The sequence below is a fragment of the Phoca vitulina genome, unplaced genomic scaffold (genome assembly GCF_004348235.1).
Source record: "Phoca vitulina isolate PV1807 unplaced genomic scaffold, GSC_HSeal_1.0 scaffold21, whole genome shotgun sequence".
Classification (NCBI taxonomy): domain Eukaryota; kingdom Metazoa; phylum Chordata; class Mammalia; order Carnivora; family Phocidae; genus Phoca; species Phoca vitulina.
The window spans coordinates 11,800,434-11,819,379 of NW_022589724.1; the positions used below are offsets into that span (position 1 = coordinate 11,800,434).

Below are 18,946 nucleotides of genomic sequence, written 5' to 3' on the forward strand. Positions count from 1 at the left end.
AAAAAGTTCTCCTAAGAATAAATGTATATTCCTGATACATGATCTGAAAAAGCTAAACATCATGGTATAACTACAAACATAATCCTCACAGATTCCCTATCATGCCACCTTGTTTCTTCTACCTTTGCTTGCTCCACTATCAACGAATTGAATTCCCATCTGCAAGTTCAGTGTCGTCCTAGTTTTCCAAACTAATCCTGAATGAGACAATGAGCTAATGAGTAGCTAAGTCTCCACCATGACATGTCTCACAGAGGTAGTAGGATTTTTGCCTGACCACGACTGCTGAGTTCCGAGTTCCCACTGGTCACCCACACAATCCAGCATGTCAGAGATAAGCCCAGAACACAAGCCACAGGAATGGGGTTCTTCTGGGTCCTCCCCTCCACTGTTTTTGCCAGATTTCTTTGGTAACCTAATCAACTACAATTAAGGTCATGCTAAACAGAGTTCTGGAGTGTGCAAAGTCCTTAGAGTTGGGGCTCAAAGCTGAATCCAGATGAATGGATCTTCTTTCCAGGTCTCAACTAAGCCTCCAAAACCTCCCCATGCAGGCTGGTGGGGTTCATCTAAATGCAAATATTTTTACATCAGGCAGCTACCTAGTTCAACCATATCCTAACCCTCCTCCTCTGAGACTGGAGGTTTTTGCTCCCAAAGCGAGTCTGAATCGTTGAAAATTACTTTACTGCCAACCTAGCCTTTCAAGAACTCAATCTACTCCATGACCCTTTCACGAACATTTTGTCTGACGCCAAGGAGCAGGTAACAATCCACTATCACTTCTCTCCCAGCCTGCACCTGCCTAGGATTACCATTTATGAAGTGGGTAAGTTTAACTGAAGGGCAGTTCTTAAGGGATGCCGTGCAATTATGAAATAGCTGTATCATCACACAGAGATGAAGGCTGATTCTTTAAATGACAGTCTTCTTATAGCAAGGTACGGTTCTCAAAAGACAGAAATCTGGACTCTGTGATTATGTTCTCCTCCACTGGGAAACACACCAGTGCCCAGCCCCACCTTAGTGTTTATTCCTGGAAAAGCTGCAATGAAAGTTCAAAGAAAAATAGGAGAAGCTAGGCATGCAAAAAGGAAAACAGGCAAAGAGCATCAGAATGGGAAGGAAGAGTGAGGGAAAATCACATCCCTTTTGAAGGATAAAGAGGTAGCTCCATTAATTATTAAAGACCAAACGAATTAGAAAGAAAATATTGGAAAGGAAAAGAAGCAAACATGAAAGGTCTTTGTACCCAGTTATCTTTGTACAGTTTTGTTATATGAGTAGAAAATTCAAAATGTGCCCTCATATAGATGAATGGATAAAGAAGATGTGATACACACACACACACACACACACACACACACACACACACACACACAGGAATATTACTCAGCCGTGAAAAGGAATGAAATCTTGCCATGTGCAACAACATGGATGGACTTAGAGGGTATTATGCTAAGCAAAATAAGTCAGAGAAAGACAAATACCATATGATTTCATTCATATGTGAATTTAAGAAACAAATGAGCAAAAGAAAAAAAACACACACACAAACCACGAAACAGACTCTTAACTATAGAATACATGCTGATGGTCACCAGAGGGGAGGCAGGTGGGGGGATGGGGGAAACAGGTGATGGGGATTAACGAGGGCACCGGTCATGATGAGCACTGAGTAATGTACACAACTGTTGAATCACTATATTGTACACCTGAAACTAATATAACACTATATGTTACCTATAATGGAATTAAAATTCAAACTTACTAAAATGAGTATAATTGTTAAACATTTCCCAATCACCACTGCCTGGACTTATTCTAAAAAAAAAAAAAAAAATCACATGGCCTCAGGGTGCCTGGCTGGTTCAGTCAGTACAGAATGCAACTCTTGGGTTGTGAGTTTGAGCCCACGCTGGATGTGGAGATCACCTAAAGAAAATAAATAAATAAAATCTTTAAAAAAATCACACGACCTCTTGTCATGTGAGCTAATTAACTCCCTATCCCTCTTCCCCCACCTTTATTTTACTTAAGTTACTTTGGGGGGAAAAATGTGCCCTCATATTCTGAAATAAAATATCCTCTCAAGCTTTATCTGAGCTTATAAACACAAAAGAGAGCAGAAATGATTTTAAATTGCAATATGAGAACAAATTTTACTTCTAAGAGAAACATGGTTCAAGATAGAGTAAGTCAGAAACCTCAGTGTTTATCTATGCATGCATTTACTCCTGGTCATGTGCTGGCGTTTTCCGTAGACTGTTTATCTAACTTGGCTTTCCTCTGATGGATCTTCTGGCATACTACATAAGCACATCATATACACAGCCCATACGCAGAGTAGCCACCTTCTCCCTGTAAAGAATTCTCAGAGTAACTATGGAGGGGAAAGGAAGGAAATTATATATGTCACATATCTAACTAGGGGGCTGAGAGTGTACTTAACAGATATTTTGCCATTTAAACAGATAAAGGACTTCACAGCTATTTTGCCATTTAAACTTGGGAGCACAGGGTATATTACTTGAATTTTAGAGATTAAAATAAAACTGAAAGAGATACCTATATTGAAACTTGCCCTAGCTGTTGGGATTCGAACCAAAATTCACCTATATCTCAGCTCAGGCATTCTCTTTTCTCAATTCCATGTTAGATGAAGCCAGACCACACTGTGTCTTCACCATGTGGCACTGGAAATATATTTCATATTCCAACTATTCACACTTTAGTCTAAAAGCACTCTCCAGCCATCTGTGATCCTTTACTTTAGAGACTGACAATTTAACAATTACAATCATTCTTTTACTTTGGAGCCTTCCGTGTATGTCTCATTTTTTCTTATTCTTCAGCGGTGAAATATTCTGGTTCATAGGTCAATCTACCTCCCACTCAGAGAATAAAGGGAGGAAATGGAACTGCCTTTTAAACCTTAAAAAGTGATTGAATAGTCTTAGAGAAAACTGATCTGAGCGATATGTTTAAAAGACAACGTAACTGCAAAACCACTTTTTGGAAAAGCAATTGGGGATACCTGAATATGGATGAGTATAAAATGACATTAAGGAGTTGTTTTTAACTTTGTTAAATGTGATAATAGTATTGTGATTATAGAAGTGAATTATTTTTAGAGATGTATATTGATGGACAAGGGTCGAGGTGAGAGGACACGATGCCAAGCATTTGCTTTACAATGATTCCTCCCCCAAAATGGGAGCAAGTGAAACAAGTAGGGCAAAATACTAATAACTGTTGAATCTAGGTGATGGCTCTACTGGGATTTGTTAGGTTATTTTTTTTTTATTTTTGTGAATATTTGAAAACTGCCATCATAAAAAGTTCTAAAAAACAAACAAAAACAGAAGTCTTTCAATCTCAAAAAATGCAACCCACTTAATATGGAATTCAATTGCTTTACTCCAAAAGTGTCCAGTCTCTAACATCAGAAATGAAACCTCTAGAACATACATTTTGGAAACATGATGGATTTTGTTAGAGGAACCTATTGGTAATATTCAAAAACGCCTGTCTTCCAAGAGACAAGTAGAGACCTTGTGTTACATCAGAACACTGGATATGAACCACAGGAGCAATCTGTTAAGACACTGAGTACCTCCCTACCCAAACTCATGTCTTTAACGAAAGCTGTAGGAAGTCACCTGGAGGGACAAAAGTATCTTTGTTTCCCAGGCTTAAAACCAAGATAGCCACTTCACAAATGACAGACAGAATGAAATACCTTGTAAAATACGGCTAGAACAGAGTCCTCCCTTATTGGAATCCCAGGTGTGGGATCGGAATACCTTTGACATTCTCAACACCAGTCCTAGGTTCGAGAAAGGCCAAACCATTCGTGCATGTCGTGAACCACTTGATCCTTCCATTCAAAAGGAAAATACAACTTTTAATCCATACTCTACCCATGGCTGGATGAAGCACAATTAAAGTAATGCTAACCAGAATTCTAGAAACAGAAACCGGCCATTAAGAGTGGCAAGATTCTTTATTTCCTATCCCACCTCCACCCCATCCCAAGCCCCTATCTGCAGGATATGAACACATTAATTTAACCTAACGGTGAACGTGTTCCCATCTGCAAACATTTCCCTAAAGGTTTCCTTGGGCAAGGAACTCTTTATCGGTGCCTGGACTAACACAGCAGTAACTTAGCTACATCGGTCTTCCTGCTGCTGCTAGTCCAGTTTCGCCTCAGTATTTATCTAGCTTCGTAAGAACAAGGTGCTTTCTCAACATGAGAAAACAAAAATCCGCCTTACAGTCTCGTCAGGAGCAAAGCAGGGAATACAAACTTGTCCCACTTCAAAGCACAAGGCCTATCTTTCACTAACTAAACAGTAACCCCAGCCGGAGTAACAATGCAAGCTTTCTTCCCTATTATTGTTTGAAACAATCACAGGCTATTTGTTCATATTAATTAGCTTATATCTAGTATTAGGCAGCCTTGATTAGGAAAATGCTCTTTGTTACCAAATGAATAGAGGAAAACAAAACCAAAAGCTTTTTTTTTTTTTTAATTGTTGTTTTTGCCTTAGAAAAGGATTGTCAGGCCTTTCACACTCGAATGTAGGTTTATCTTTACACAGGTCCCTGAATTCACTCTAGAAGAACGCAAGTGGATGTGCCAGACAATACCAGGCTAAGCTGATTGAGTGAACTGCTTATTTCACCTTTGCCTGAGGAGACAGTATATTTAAATCACTTTTACCTTCTCTGAACCTGGAGAAACCTTAATAATGGGAGAGTAGACATCCATACAGACTCGGGGGCGAGGGCCAGTCAGCCTGGGACTAAAATCTGACTACACAAATTACATGTGAAGAACAGAGATACAGATCATCACGAGGCACATCACTGACCAGAGGACCTGGGAATGAAGTGACCCAGGGATCTGCAGCTCTCCAGAAGAGTAAGCCCCTGGGACCTAATCCCCTTGTTTACAGCTGACTCCTTCCAGGTGGGCTTGGGTTCCTCCAACAATCAGAGGCTACTTGTTCCCAGTGTTATGTTAAGAATAATGGGACTTCCTACCCTCGTTGAGATTAATTAATGAACTTGTTCAACAGGACTGTCGAAAGTCAGGGTTTGAAGCCAGCCCCAAGACTCCAAAGCTTCACAGGTTTCAAGATTAATGTTCAAGGGGTGCCTGGGTGGCTCAGTCATTAAGTGTCTGCCTTCGGCTCAGGTCATGATCCCAGGGTCCTGGGATCGAGCCCTGCATCGGGCTACCTGCTCAGCGGGAAGCCTGCCTATCCCTCTTCCACTCCCCCTGCTTGTGTTCCTGCTCTTGCTCTGTCAAATAAGTAAAATCTTAGGAAAAAAAAAAAAAGATTAATGTTCAATTCCTCAATGTAGCTTGCAAAGCGCTGCAAGAATCTTCTCCAACCTTGTAACCTACCCCATCTACCTCCTCTACAAGCAGAAGTATGCTGATAAATATCTAACAATGGGCTCTTAAGAGTCAGGGACTGTGTTTGCCAATTTCCCTGGTTAAATACTCCACCCTGGCTGACTGCAAGCTACAAGCATGAAGTCAATTGGCTCACACAGTTTCTGAAAACTTAACAATCAGATCTTGGCTGGCTCTAGCACATCTCTGCTTGTGACCTCACACCTCAGCAGACGGCAACTATCCTGAACGAACCTCCAAATGCTGTGCTCTCCCTCTCCCCTTGGGACATTCGACATTCACAAATGTTTCTCCTCCCTTGTCAAAGGAAGGATACATTAGCTCCCAGCCTGGCAGTCTTCCTTCCAGAAGCCTTTCCCTGACTGCTTTGACTTTACTTCTAAAGTCCCCATACTTCTATCCTAGCAGGTGTGACACCGCTAATTTTTTGTTTCCCTGTCTGTATGTTTCCCACTACATTTCTAAACCCTGTTTCTCTTACTTATTCTTGGATTCCCCAGGCCTGCCACAGTGAGCTTGCTGAACACTATTAACTAAGATGTACTGAGCACTATGTGCCAGATTTTGTTCTAAGTTTTATACATATTACCTCATTTCACCCTTAAAACAATCCTATGAAGTTGGTTCTGTAATTTTTATGTTCATTTTGCAGATGAGGAAACCGAGGCCCTCACAGGGTGGATACCTTTCTCCCATCCCCACGGGCTCAGGTAGTAAACGTTGGAGCCAGGATTTAAACCCCAGGCGGCGTGACTGGAGAGCTCTTGCACATCCAGCCCAGGGTTTCACTTTTTTTTCCCCCCACTGGCAATTCTCAATGAGAAAATTTTACTTAAATTTAAATTCTCCCTAATGAGAGATATTAAATATTAAGGGATAGGATGTCATCAGGTAGGGTTAAACTTTAGAGGGACTTTTTCTATCTCCCCAGATCCAATTTTTGCACTCTTGGGGAAAACATTCCCATTGACAATGTATCTTCTAGACCTTTTACTATGTGCTTACACTAATGTACCATATGGTCATCCCTAAAAACATATGATCTTGTTTTACAGTTTGAATGATATCTTCCTGAATTAGTCTGCATTTTACTTTCTTTCTCCTCCAACAGGTATCTTAGGGAGATATAGCTGTGTTGAGATATGTATTTATCATTTTTTTTTTTAACTGCTACATGGTACTTAAAGCATATCAGCATGCCTGAATTTATTGTCGTTCCACTATCGTATATTCAGAAAGTTTTGTACCTCTTGGCTTTCAACTAATGCTTCAGTGAATATCTCTATGCATGTCCCCTTGGTGTTTTTCTAATGTAGTTACTGAGATGGGAAGAGGGTATATGCAAAGGGATAGAATTTTAATAGATGCTATCAAATTACCCTACAGAGTGACTGTACCAATTTACCTTCCCACAGAGGATTTACAAGAGCCCATATTTTCCCCAAGTGTTTATATTAAATACATCTTCCTATTTTGGGCAGTGTACACATTTTAATTAAGTGAGTCATTGAGAAATATTTCTCTTGCTCGCCAGCTGATAATAGCTTGTGTACGAGGAAAGAGGCGCGTGGATAAGATGCTCCTCCTGGAGATGCTGAAAAAATGCACCAGTGAGACCCAGGTGCTGAAACCCTTGCCCAGAAAACCTGTGCTAGGGCCTACCTCACTTCACCAAAGGCTCAGAATGGCTGCTGCCCATTCTCCATGGGACCACCGTGGAGGACTCCGACGTGGTGACCTCAGGTAACGGGCACTAAATCTCGTCACCCACTCATGAAGTCTCTGCAGCACCAAAAACCCCACTGAGGGGAATGGAAACCAAACAGCCCAAGTCAATGAAATGCTGAAAAAGCAAGATCCAGTTGCCAGACAGAGAATACACACAATGGCGGTCACACTAAACTTTCTGGAAAATACCAAATGTTTTAAAATCTTAAATAACAGGAGGACTTTATCCAGATGATCCAATTCCAAGGTCTTTTTTTTTTTTTTTTAGAAGAGACAAGAAGCATTTATATATACATGAAGTAAAAACGCTCCCTTCTTCCTCCCCCTTCTCCGTTCCCTCCTCCACATACCCCTACCTTGAAATACATACAGAATCTAGTAGCCTGAAAAATGATACAGGACAAAAAAAAAGTGTGGAAAAACATTCTGTATCATCAAGATTTAAACTTCAAACAATATGGCTCTTTTTTCAAGGGTATACTTTTTTTCTTTAACCTTGGCCTAAAAATGATGATCACTGGGGTGCCTGGGTGGCTCAGTCATTAAGCGTCTGCCTTCAGGCTCAGGTCATGATCCCAGGATCCTGGGATCGAGCCCCACATCAGGCTACCTGCTCCGCGGGAAGCCTGCTTCTCCCTCTCCCACTCCCCCTGCTTGTGTTCCCTCTCTCGCTATGTCTCTCTGTCAAATAAATAAGTAAAATCTTTAAAAAATAATAATAATAATGATCATGAATGAGATGGGGAAGGTCACACTCTAAAAGGGGGAGAAGATGAAGGAAGAGCAGATGGGAAACCAGTTGTTGAGCACCTACTATGTGCTCTGTGTATATCCCATCATTTAATCCATAGAACCATCCCGTGAAGTATGGTGACATGAGAAGACATGGAAGCTGAACGAGGTCAGCACGATGAAGGCCATGCAACCATGAGGATCTGACTTCAGGCCTAATGCTTACAAAGGCTGTTTCCCCACTAGACCACACTTCCTGCTAAAATGGAAAGAATCCAGTTACTACTCTAGTAGATCCGATTGTAAAATAATCTGCAGGCAATGTTCTTGCCACGTAACTGCTCTTCGCTGGACAGAAAAAGTAACTCGTGACTACTGTTCACAAGTTCCTGGAGGTGCATCTTCTTTTCAAAGCTCCTAGAACAGGTCAAGGCAAAATAGTAATTAGAGGAAGCAGACAATGAGACTGCATTCAGAAAACGTCCAAGATAAGATCTGTTTTGAGATAGTTCATTAAAACCCTAAAAAAGCCAAGAGAGGGAAAGCAGCAGGCTTGACCGTCAACTGTCTTGACCGGGAGTTTGATGCCTATAGGAACAGCCAGACACTCAAAGCACTGAAAACCCAGACCGCGATGCACAGAGGCTGGTCCACTATCATCACTTGCTCATTGTTCCAGCTGCTTCTTGAACTCAATAGCAGCTCCCCCACGAAAGCACTGTTATCCAAACGCCCACCAAATGATCATTAGAAGGTTGCACACCATCCCTAGAGTCAGACGCACCTTCTGAAATTTATATATCTGACGAAACTAAGATTAGCACAAACTTAAGCGAGGTTGAATCACTTACCTGTGGTTGTGAATTTACAGGGGTTGAAGTGAAGGCAGCAACCATGGCAGCTCTGTAGTTGTGGTCAGTGACCAGGCCCCAGCACAGCGGTGCCAGCCACAGGAGTCAAGTTACCTTGGTTGTTGATCAGATCACGGTCATGCTAGGAGGAGCTGTGCACCTGGAAAAGGACAGGAAAATCCACATTTAGCCTGAAAGGACTAGGGCGTGGGAGTGAAGTACCACTGGCCAGAGGAAGCAAAACTCCCCGTACCATGTACCAACTCCTAGCTTAATGAAAAGAACCCAGAAGGGAGCATCGAACATCTCAGAGCCAGGACTCCCGTACCACTCAGCCAAATCATGTTAGGTTGATGTATTTTCAGAAGTCTGAATCCAGCTGTCCTTGCTAGCTAGATGTTTTGAGGAGGCCATTTCAAGCTGTAAAGCTGGGGACAGGGGGCCCAGAGGAGACACCATTCCATCATTCAACAATAAAGGACCCACGATTGATAACTGCCGGTTTAAATACAAAGGGCAAAGAGAATAAGACCATCAAGGGTCTTAAAGATCACCCAGTTCAAGTGTACCCATCTGCTCGGGGCGCCTGGGTGGCTCAGTTGGTTAAGCGACTGCCTTCGCCTCAGGTCATGATCCTGAAGTCCCGGGATCGAGTCCCGCATCGGGCTCCCTGCTCAGCAGGGAGTCTGCTTCTCCCTCTGACCCTCCCCCCTCTCATGTGCTCTCTCTCTCCTCTCATCCTCTCTCAAATAAATAAATAAAATCTTTAAAAAAAAAAAAAAGTGTACCCATCTGCAGATGGAAAACTGAGGTATGGAGAAGAAAGAAACTATAGTCCCACATTTCGTTAATGACAGAAGCAGGAATGGAACCACAAACAATTTCCAGTCTCATATGGAATATAAGACAGTGAGTATGTTCCATGTTTACATTTCCTCAGGAAGCTTAGTCACCACTAAGATTAAAGAAAGGCAAGACATCCCAAAGTTACAGGAGTCAGTTACAAGAATGAATCAAGTACTCCAACAGGTGGTGGGGGGCTTCTTCTGTCTTGCCCACGAGTGGGGGAAGAGTGAGGGCATTTCTACAGTCTTTTTGACATCCTCGGAGAGAGGATGCTAGATAGGCACAAAATATAAACAAGTCTTCTGTTACTAATATATTCATTAAGGAAACTCAAAAAGATGCTGAATTCTCTGCAGTAAAGCATGGCCCCAGTTCTGTCCAAAGACCGATATGATTGTTTCCACACTGCAATAAGATCCATGGGGAATCTTTTCCATTTTAAGAATTTACGAAAAGTCTTCCCTTCTAAGAAAAGTTCTCATTTTTAGGTTGTTTTCAGACCACCTAATGATATCCTTTCTTTTATTCAAAAGATATTTATTAAACATCTACAGTGAACCAGGAGCACAATGAATAAAACTGAGCCAGCCCCTTGACCTCAGGGAGCTTTTGTCTGGAAATATACTTTCTCGTTTCACTAGCATGCAAGATGATACCGCAACACTTCTCAACTACTGGAAGATGATACTTTCCATTATAGCAGAAGTAAAGATTTAACTCTTGAGCTGGACATTTAATCCAAGCCTTCTGAACACCGAATTCTCTGGCACTACTCTGTCCCAGCTGGATGATGTCGGGCAAGTCACAAAACCTCACAACTGTATCCTAAGAAATAATCTAGGTTTGGTAGCAACTTCTATGAACGTGAAGTTCTGATTTTTATCCTGTCTTTGCATATTACCCTTCAATGCTAGAGTTTCAATCACTTTAGGTTTTATTTAAAACTATGGCTCCTTCCTAACTTTCTCTTCTCTGTTAGAGTGATTATAGTTATTAACAGGTAAGGAGTAAAGCTGTCAAAGTATTTTGGTATAACATTCAACACTAAATTCCTTAGGTGCCCTAATGTTCTCCTTAATCCTAGCTTTAGGGGGGGAAAAAAAGACCCGTTGTTTATTATACCGCGAATCTAAGTGAACAGCCTGGGAGAAAGGTCTATGTATAGGGGACTGCCTTTTTGCTTGAGTGCCAAGCCTACACTGAGAAAATTATAGGACCCCCATGGTGCACTGTTTTGTACTGAACTTATTCCTGGCATCATTTGTCCCCACCCCTACTTTTTTTATTTTTCCTCTTTCCTTCTCACGTTATTTATAATTCACATCATCTTACTCTATCATATGTGGGGTGGGGACAGATGAATATATAAATAGCATGATAACCAAAAAAATAAAATAAGCAGGCAAGTGAGATTCTATTCTGAAAGACTCACACTTTGTGCTCGGGTCCAATATCTAAGTCATTAAGCAATATGACCTTAAAAGATTTTCAATACTCCGAGTACAGAGACTTGCCTGAAAGATGAATAACCAAACTGGGATTTAATGAAAGCCTAGGAGATGCTGGGCGCTGAGAAACTCATTTCGCATACAGGTTAAGGCGCTTATTGTTAACTCATTTCATGGACAAGAACCCTGAGGCTTTAAAAGTTTGTGTAGCATACATAACCAAAGCCACACGGCCCCTTAGACATCCTTGAGACACGTAAGAGCTAGCCCAGACTCTTAGTTTCCCATCCTCAAGAAGCAAGCAAGAAAATAAGGCAGAAACTTAACTGCCTTCTCCTAAAGCAGACCTATCGAGTTGCGAGGCTTTTGCGGAACCTTTTCTTACATGACGGGAGTCTTTATGAAATGGCATATGGTTAACTTAACTCTAACAATGCAAGGCCTAAGCAATACTACCGCAAAGGGTATAAATCAGCTCTCTTGGGGAAGTGAAGGCCTAAAATTACATTTATAAAACCTATGTACTTACCAGCTTATTTACCAAAGTGCACAGATCATGGGGGTTGAGACAAGATGACAAGACGACATCCTACATACTGCCATTCAGTCCCTAACCAAGTAAGCGGTCTCACTGTGACCATACGAGTCTCCTGCTGTCCCAGAGCCTCGCAATGTCAACCACAGCATCGCACCGAATTTCTGAACAAATTCATCCCTCTTTGAACTCTTCCAAGAACCTGGATGCCTGTCCTGTAGTTCTTCCAACCTGCCATCAATCCAGCTCTCGTTTCCTTTGCTTGAGCTGGAAGATTGCGCTCCAGCTACAGAGAGTCACGGAGCGAGGGGCCCTGCTGACCCCAGCTGCCTTTGGGTCATAACTGTGGCCCTTGCCCTCCTTCTCTACTTCTCTTCATTCTCCATTCTAGGCATCTCTTCTGATCTGTACCATTCTTCCCCAAACCACAAACCACTTCTCATGCCCTTCACTTGCAAAAGATCAGCCATCACTTATTTATTCACTGGCCCATTCATCTATTCCTCTATAGTCATTGGGTATGAATTAACTCATTATCCCTCCCTACGATTCAACACAGATGTACAAAATACAATCCATAAGAAAGCTACATAGGCTCATTCCTCTGTGCCAGATTACTAGAGAAATCACCAATTGACTCTAAGAATAGGAAATATCCTGAATCAGCCCTAGAAGCCACAGATGGAACCCAGCTATTGCTTGAATTTTCAGAAAAATATACTAGAAAGAATCAATATGGGAGGCTGACAGAAGGACTAAGGTACAACATCCCCTTCATGCGAAACTGCACTGAATGGACAGAAAATAAGCAAATGAGACCCTAATAGACTCATAATGATACACCTAGTTCAGAGGGATGAGGGGTGGAGGGAGTGAAGCCAGGAAGCACTGGTGTACATTTCAAATACACTCACCCCTTAGATGGGTTTCCTGGCTTCAACTGAGCAAGTCATCTCCGGTGATATTTACTTCTGATTTACATGTGGCCATGATGACTGCCCCAGAAAACGTGTGGGAAAAAACTCTACCAGCTGGCTTCGGACATGGGCAACCTTGCCAAGTGACAATGATCTTACTAATTACTGAGTGCCACACCAAATACCTAAAAGAAAGTCTTTGGTTCTGAGGCAAACTCCCCTTTGTTTACTTCTGCAGCTGATGCTGGCTCCTTCCCTAGGCCTCATAGGAAGATGAATTTCTAATTGGCAAATTAATGTGTACTATAAATCTAACCATTTTTCTCTATCTGGACTTGAGTCAAACAGTGACTCATTTCAGTCTCTTGAAAGAACACAGGGCAATACCCAATACTGAATATGCATAGACTTCCCTCTCTATGGATAAGCAACAGAGAAAAATCCAAATCCACTAAGCAAATGAAAAATATTATGGCTCAAGAGAAGGGAAGATTCTAGGATCAGAGCAAATATTTCCTTAAGGAATGGGTGTACTATATTAAGAAAAAAACTTTAAAAATTATGAGGTAAGAATGAATCTGCGTTAACCAAAAAAAAAAAAAAAAAAAAAAAAAAAATCTGATTTATGAACTTGAATGAAGGTGGTCAATAAAGCAGGAAACAGGATAAAAAATAAGCAAAAAACAGTTTTTGTGCAACAGAAGATAAACCAGAGCTTAGTCAGGAAGGTACTTACATGGGTAAAGATTTCAAAGCTGCCATCCCCAAAACATAACAGATGAATGAAAAGTACTAAAGGGGAAAGGAAAGAAGTCATCAATGCTACAACCAGGAAAGAGTAAATTTATCTTTAAAGCTTTAAAAAAGCATTACATATAAATAAAGCCTTTTAGATGAAGTAGGAAAAAATTCCAGACTTTAAATTTGTGTATCCTTCTGCAGAAAGCTCTATAGTCTGGCAGAAACCAAGTAGAAAAAAATACTCTGACCTCAAACCTGGAGGAACAAGAAGATGTGATATAGGAAGGTCCGAAATAGCATCAGAAGCCGGCCTTATAGCATCTAAGAACTAATGCTCTTCTCTGGATTCTAAGCAGATGAAAACATAACAATAGTAACACCAGAAAGGTAACATTGCACCCACTGAAACAAAAACAGGCTACTTAACAAATGCTAATTCAAAATGCAGTAGAAAGATTGGAATATCAAGTTAAGAAACTTGCCCAAAATGTAGAGCAAAAAAAACAAAGGAAAATAGAATAGTAAGAAGGAGAAAGGTAGAGGACTAGTCAAGGAGATCCAATAGCTAAAGAAAAGCAATTCCAGAATGAAATAATAAAAGAAATGGGGGATGGGGGGAGACACATAACTCAAAACATTTCCTAAAATGGAAAAGTCATAAATTTGTTGACTATTAGGGTCCATTGAGTGCCTACTTGCCCACCTCAACTGATTTTAATATGCCCAAATTAAGCACATCATTATGAAAAATTTTTAAATGGTAGAGATAGAAAAAAATCCTGTCACCAATCAGAAATTGGGGGTGGGTGGTGGGGGTGCTCATAAACAAAGAATTAGGGATCAGAAAGTCTTTGGACTTCTCAACAGCAACCGGGAAGCCAGAAGGCAATGAGGCAAAGAGTCAGGTGATTTACAACCTACAATTCTGTTGGAGGATGTTCTTGGGCAAAACAGGGAGGAAAATAAGAAAATGAAAGGCATGTAATACAGGAATAGGAATCCAATACAGGAGAAAAACAAAAGGAATTTCTGGCATCGTTGAGAAAAGAGATCCCTGGATGACAGGTAATAGGACTCAAAAGGTAGCCTTGGCAAAAAAAAACCTGTCCGTCTGGATACATCAAGAGCAGACTTCTAGAACTGACAGAGTTTGGGACTGAATGAGTACACAGAATACGAAGCACACAGAACACAAACAAAAAGAAGGATTAAAACTTTCTCTTTTAAGGATTTGTAGAAGAGAAGGATTCATAGATTCTAGACAGCTCCACTATTAACAACATTAACAAGGTCATGATGGCATTAACACTGAATAATGAATGGCCTAATCAAAATCATGACCTAAATGTATTAGGACGAAGAGGTACAGGATGGGAATGTGTATACGGCACATCTTCCCCGTGGGACAGCAAGAAATATTTAAAACTGATATATCAAAAAGTATAAGTAAAGATCTTAGAGATGCAATGAAATTACTGAACAAAGCCACTAAAACAACTGAAAATTCTGGTCACGGTGAGGGAAAATCGTAGGGAGAGAAGAGCTCCTTTTCTTAAGCAAGCCTCATATAGCTACTTGATATTTTAAGTCACAAACATGTAGAACTTTAAAAAATAAAAGTTAAAAAAAAAAAAAGAAATAGTATCAGTGCTGACACTAAAAATTTAAAACTACAACAGGCACAAGTGTCACAACAGAAAACCAAGTTGATGCCATGGAAGAGGAGCTTGAGAAAAACTACACACACTTAGAGTAATAGAATTTACTAGACTGATTAGACAGTATGGCTAAGGAGCACAGAAAGTAGAGATTCAACATAAAAATAATTGGTAGATCTGAGGGCAAATGGCACAATAGTTACTTAACAATAAAAGCAAACTTTTCTTAAAAGATGGAGAAGATTTAAAGAGCTCACCACAACACAAACAACAATAGAAAAAAACAGATAAGATGCACTAAATCAAAATTAAGAACTTCTGTGCAAAGGACATAATCAAAAGTAAAAGTACAGGGCGCCTGGGTGGCTCAGTTGGTTAAGCGACTGCCTTCGGCTCAGGTCATGATCCTGGAGTCCCCGGATCGAGTCCCGCATCGGGCTCCCTGCTCAGCAGGGAGTCTGCTTCTCCCTCTGACCCTCCCCCCTCTCATGTGCTCTCTCTCGCTCTCTCTCTCCAATAAATAAATAAAATCTTTAAAAAAAAAAAAAAAAAAAAAAAGTAAAAGTACAGTCCATGGAATGGGAGAAAATATTTGCAAATCCTAAATCTAAAAAGGAGTTAATATCCAGAATATATGAAGAATGCCTACAACTCAATAACAAAATCAAACAATCCAATTAAAAAATGAACAAAAGACTTGAACAAACATTTCTCCATATACAGGCCAAAAAGCAAATAACAAGATAGTCAACATCACCAATCGTTAGGGAAATGCACATCAAAACCACAATGAGATACCACCTCACATCCATTAGAATGGTTGCTATCAAAAAAGCAGAAAGTAAGTACTGGCAGGGATGTGAAGATCGGAACCTTTATTTTACTGCTGGTGGCATTTACTGGTAACATGGCTCAGCTGCTATAGAAAACAGGATGGCGGTTCCTCAAAAAGTTAAGAATGGAATCATCGTATGACCCAGCAATTCCACTTCTGGATATACAACCAAAAGAACTGAAAGCAGGGTCTCAAAAGAGATATTTGTACACCCATGTTCCTAGCAGCATTTTTTTTTTTTTTTTTAAGATTTTCTTTATTTATTTGAGAGAGAGAGTGAGAGAGAGAGAGAGCACAAGACGGGGGAGAGGGAGAAGCAGACTCCCCGCTGAGCAGGGAGCCCGATGTGGGACTCGAGCCTGGGACTCCAGGATCATGACCTGAGCCGAAGGCAGTCGCTTAACCAACTGAGCCACCCAGGCGCCCCTCCTAGCAGCATTATTAACAGTAGCCAAACAAGTGGAAGCAACTCAAGTGCCCACCAATGAGTGAATGGATGAACAATGTGGTACATAAATACAATGGAATATTACTCAGCGTTAAAAAGGCAGAACATTCTGATCCATATTACAACATGGATAAACCTTGAGGGCAATATGGTAAGTGAAATAAGCCAGTAATGAAAAGATAAATACTTTGTAATTCCACTCATATGAGTTACCTAAAGTAGTCAAATTCGCAGAGACAGAAAGTGAAAGGGTGGTCGCCGGGATGTGCGAGGAGGAGGAAATGGGGAGCTGTTGTTTAATGGGTACAGCATTTCAGTTTGGCCAGATGAAGAGTTCTGGAGATCTGTTTACCAACAATGTGAATATACTTAACACTATTTAAACTTGAAAATGGTTTAGACAGTAAATTTTATCTTATGTATCTGTTACCATAATTAAAAGGGAGAAAACAAAGAGCTCACCACATTCCAGGGAAAATATGAAGTACATGACCTGCAACTGAAACACAGGTCTGTTAAGTTACTAAACTGCAAGAGTTAAAGGAATTCCCATTAAAACAAAAATCAAGTGGGGAAAAAAAAATTAGGCTGTACACGGCCACCATCCTGACCACAACAGATAAGATAGGAGCAAATTTCATGCTTTTGTCAGAAATATGGAATGACTTAAAAAGCATATGTTCACCCAAATTGTCATTTACTTGCAATAGCAACAACAAGGCACTTTTATTAAATACAATCAGGATATATTTCACCCTGAAAAATCCACTCGATGGCATAATGCAACTGATCGTGTGATAAATAAAAAAAGGTGCTGAGGAGAGCCTCAGCATGAGCAGCCTGTCAGTGTAAACACAGAATACCTATGATCGTAACAGGACCAAAAAATACAGTTATTATAACTATTAAAAGCTATATAACTGAAATGCATATAGCTGTAATGAACTAAGATAAAAACTCCAGAAAATCAGGGCACCTGGGTGGCTCAGTCAGTTAAGTATCTGACTCTTGGTTGCAGCTCAGGTCATGATCTCAGGGGCGTGAGGTCAAGCCCCGCATCGGGCTCTGGGCGAGTCTGCTTATCCCTCTCCCTCTGTACCCGCTCCCCTCTGCTTGCTCTCTTTAAAATAAATAAATAAATAATATTTTTTAAAAAAAGCTCCAGAAAATTGCAAGAAAAGGAAAACATTCTTCACCTTTTGAGTTAATCAATACTGTTTTATTTCTAAAGTCAATAAAAGGAGAATTTCAGGCTCAAAGAGCCTAAAAAGGAAAAGGGGGGAAAAACGGGTGACTAACGGTCCATGGTACATTTTTTAGCTCAATTTCCTATCCTTACACCACTGCTTCCCACAAAACCAGTGAGGCAAACGGTCCAGCTGGGATGAAGAAAGCTGTGATCACAGGGTCCATTTGCTTCCCATGCAGAGTTAGAACAAAGAAATCAGAAAAGCACTTAAGAAACCAAATCATTTCCTCATGTTTTGTTTTAAAACACCACCTCTACCTGTCGCAGCAGAAACTTTTCCTCTCTTCTTCAAAGTGTCATGTCCAAGGTCTTGCTTCAATATATTCACTGAAGACAGTATGTTTCGTGTTCTTCAATCTTTTCTTTTCCTACGTATAGGATCAGTTTTTCCATTTGCTTCTCCAGCTTTTCAATCAGACCTTTCATTCTACACTTGGCCTAAAAGTCTATCATTCTTTCCATATGGCACTCAGCTGACGCATTCCAAGGAAGGGATACACGCGGCCCGCAGAAGGAGAAGCGAAAGCACCACCATCGCCGGGTTTAACATGTGTCTTATCTGTTCAGAGTCCAGTATTCTACAGATAGAAGAAACTGGCCCAAAATTATCTAAAGAAACCCACTGTTCTGATTTCTAGGAGTGCGCTGACAGGCATACCGTTTTCACTTTTGGACAGTGCTCTTGACTGGGAGAGATACTATCCTGAAATGTATCAAAATAACCAGGAATTGTTAGAACACAATTGGCAGAAAAATCTCAGAACAGTTGTCACTACTAAAGCGAAAGATGTGTTGGCCATACTCTGCTTATGGTCTCAAACTCAAGCTAGCTTGTGTTATATTGCTTAGAAAATGGGGGGAGAGGGGTTGTAGTTTTAGTAAGAGTGGATCAGGAATGGGCTACAGTTATAGGTTTCAGAGTTAGAGAAAAATGAACAAGTGAGTGTACTCACTCACAAAGGAGGAGAAAACTGATGGGGATGAAGGAAGAAAAATCATCTTTTTAAAAGGATGGAGAAAATCCCCTTGAAAGGTAGGAGAAATTTCTCTTTGTCCTGTTTCTTTCCATAGACCAAGGCGCACAATGTCTAAGCTCTGGGTCTTCTTGGTGTCTCACACCATGACCCTCAGACATCTGCATAGGGACCCAGAGTACTGCAAAGACTAATGGGACTTAGGACCTGCATCTAAGGGAACGAAGCAGGACCCTGAAGCATAGCATGGATAAATTTTACTGAGGAATGTTTGGGGAGGGAGCCTCTGAGCCATGCTGGAGTATTTGCGGTCCCCTCAGTTTCAAGACAAGGAGAATTACAACCTCTGTAACCAAGTCTCGCGCCAAGCTAGACTACGCCAAACACAGCCACTGGAGGAGATAGAAGATATTTCCTTCTGAGAGCAAGTGCATGTTTCTAAAGTCAGAATTCCTAAATGGCCTACAACTGAACGAATACGAACATGCATATTCATGTTAGTGGAGGTGAGTGAAAGGGAAAAGCGGAAGAAAAGAGAGTAAATGGGAGTGGG

The 18,946-nt window shown here is 40.8% G+C and overlaps 1 protein-coding gene across 7 annotated transcripts in view; it reads right to left on the reverse strand.

Annotated features, from left to right (window-relative positions):
* The window catches only part of LPAR1 (lysophosphatidic acid receptor 1), a 134,695-nt gene that overhangs the window by 69,294 nt on the left and 46,455 nt on the right, over positions 1-18,946 (reverse strand). For 6 of the 7 annotated variants that reach the window (XM_032418175.1, XM_032418173.1, XM_032418174.1 and 3 more), the window contains exon 2: positions 8,743-8,902. In XM_032418175.1, coding sequence (XP_032274066.1) covers positions 8,743-8,787 — 45 coding nt within the window. In that variant the 5' untranslated portion in view covers positions 8,788-8,902. Of the gene's footprint in view, positions 1-8,742; positions 8,903-17,677; positions 18,084-18,946 lie in introns of those variants that run through there. The other variant, XM_032418176.1, reaches the window with a different exon arrangement.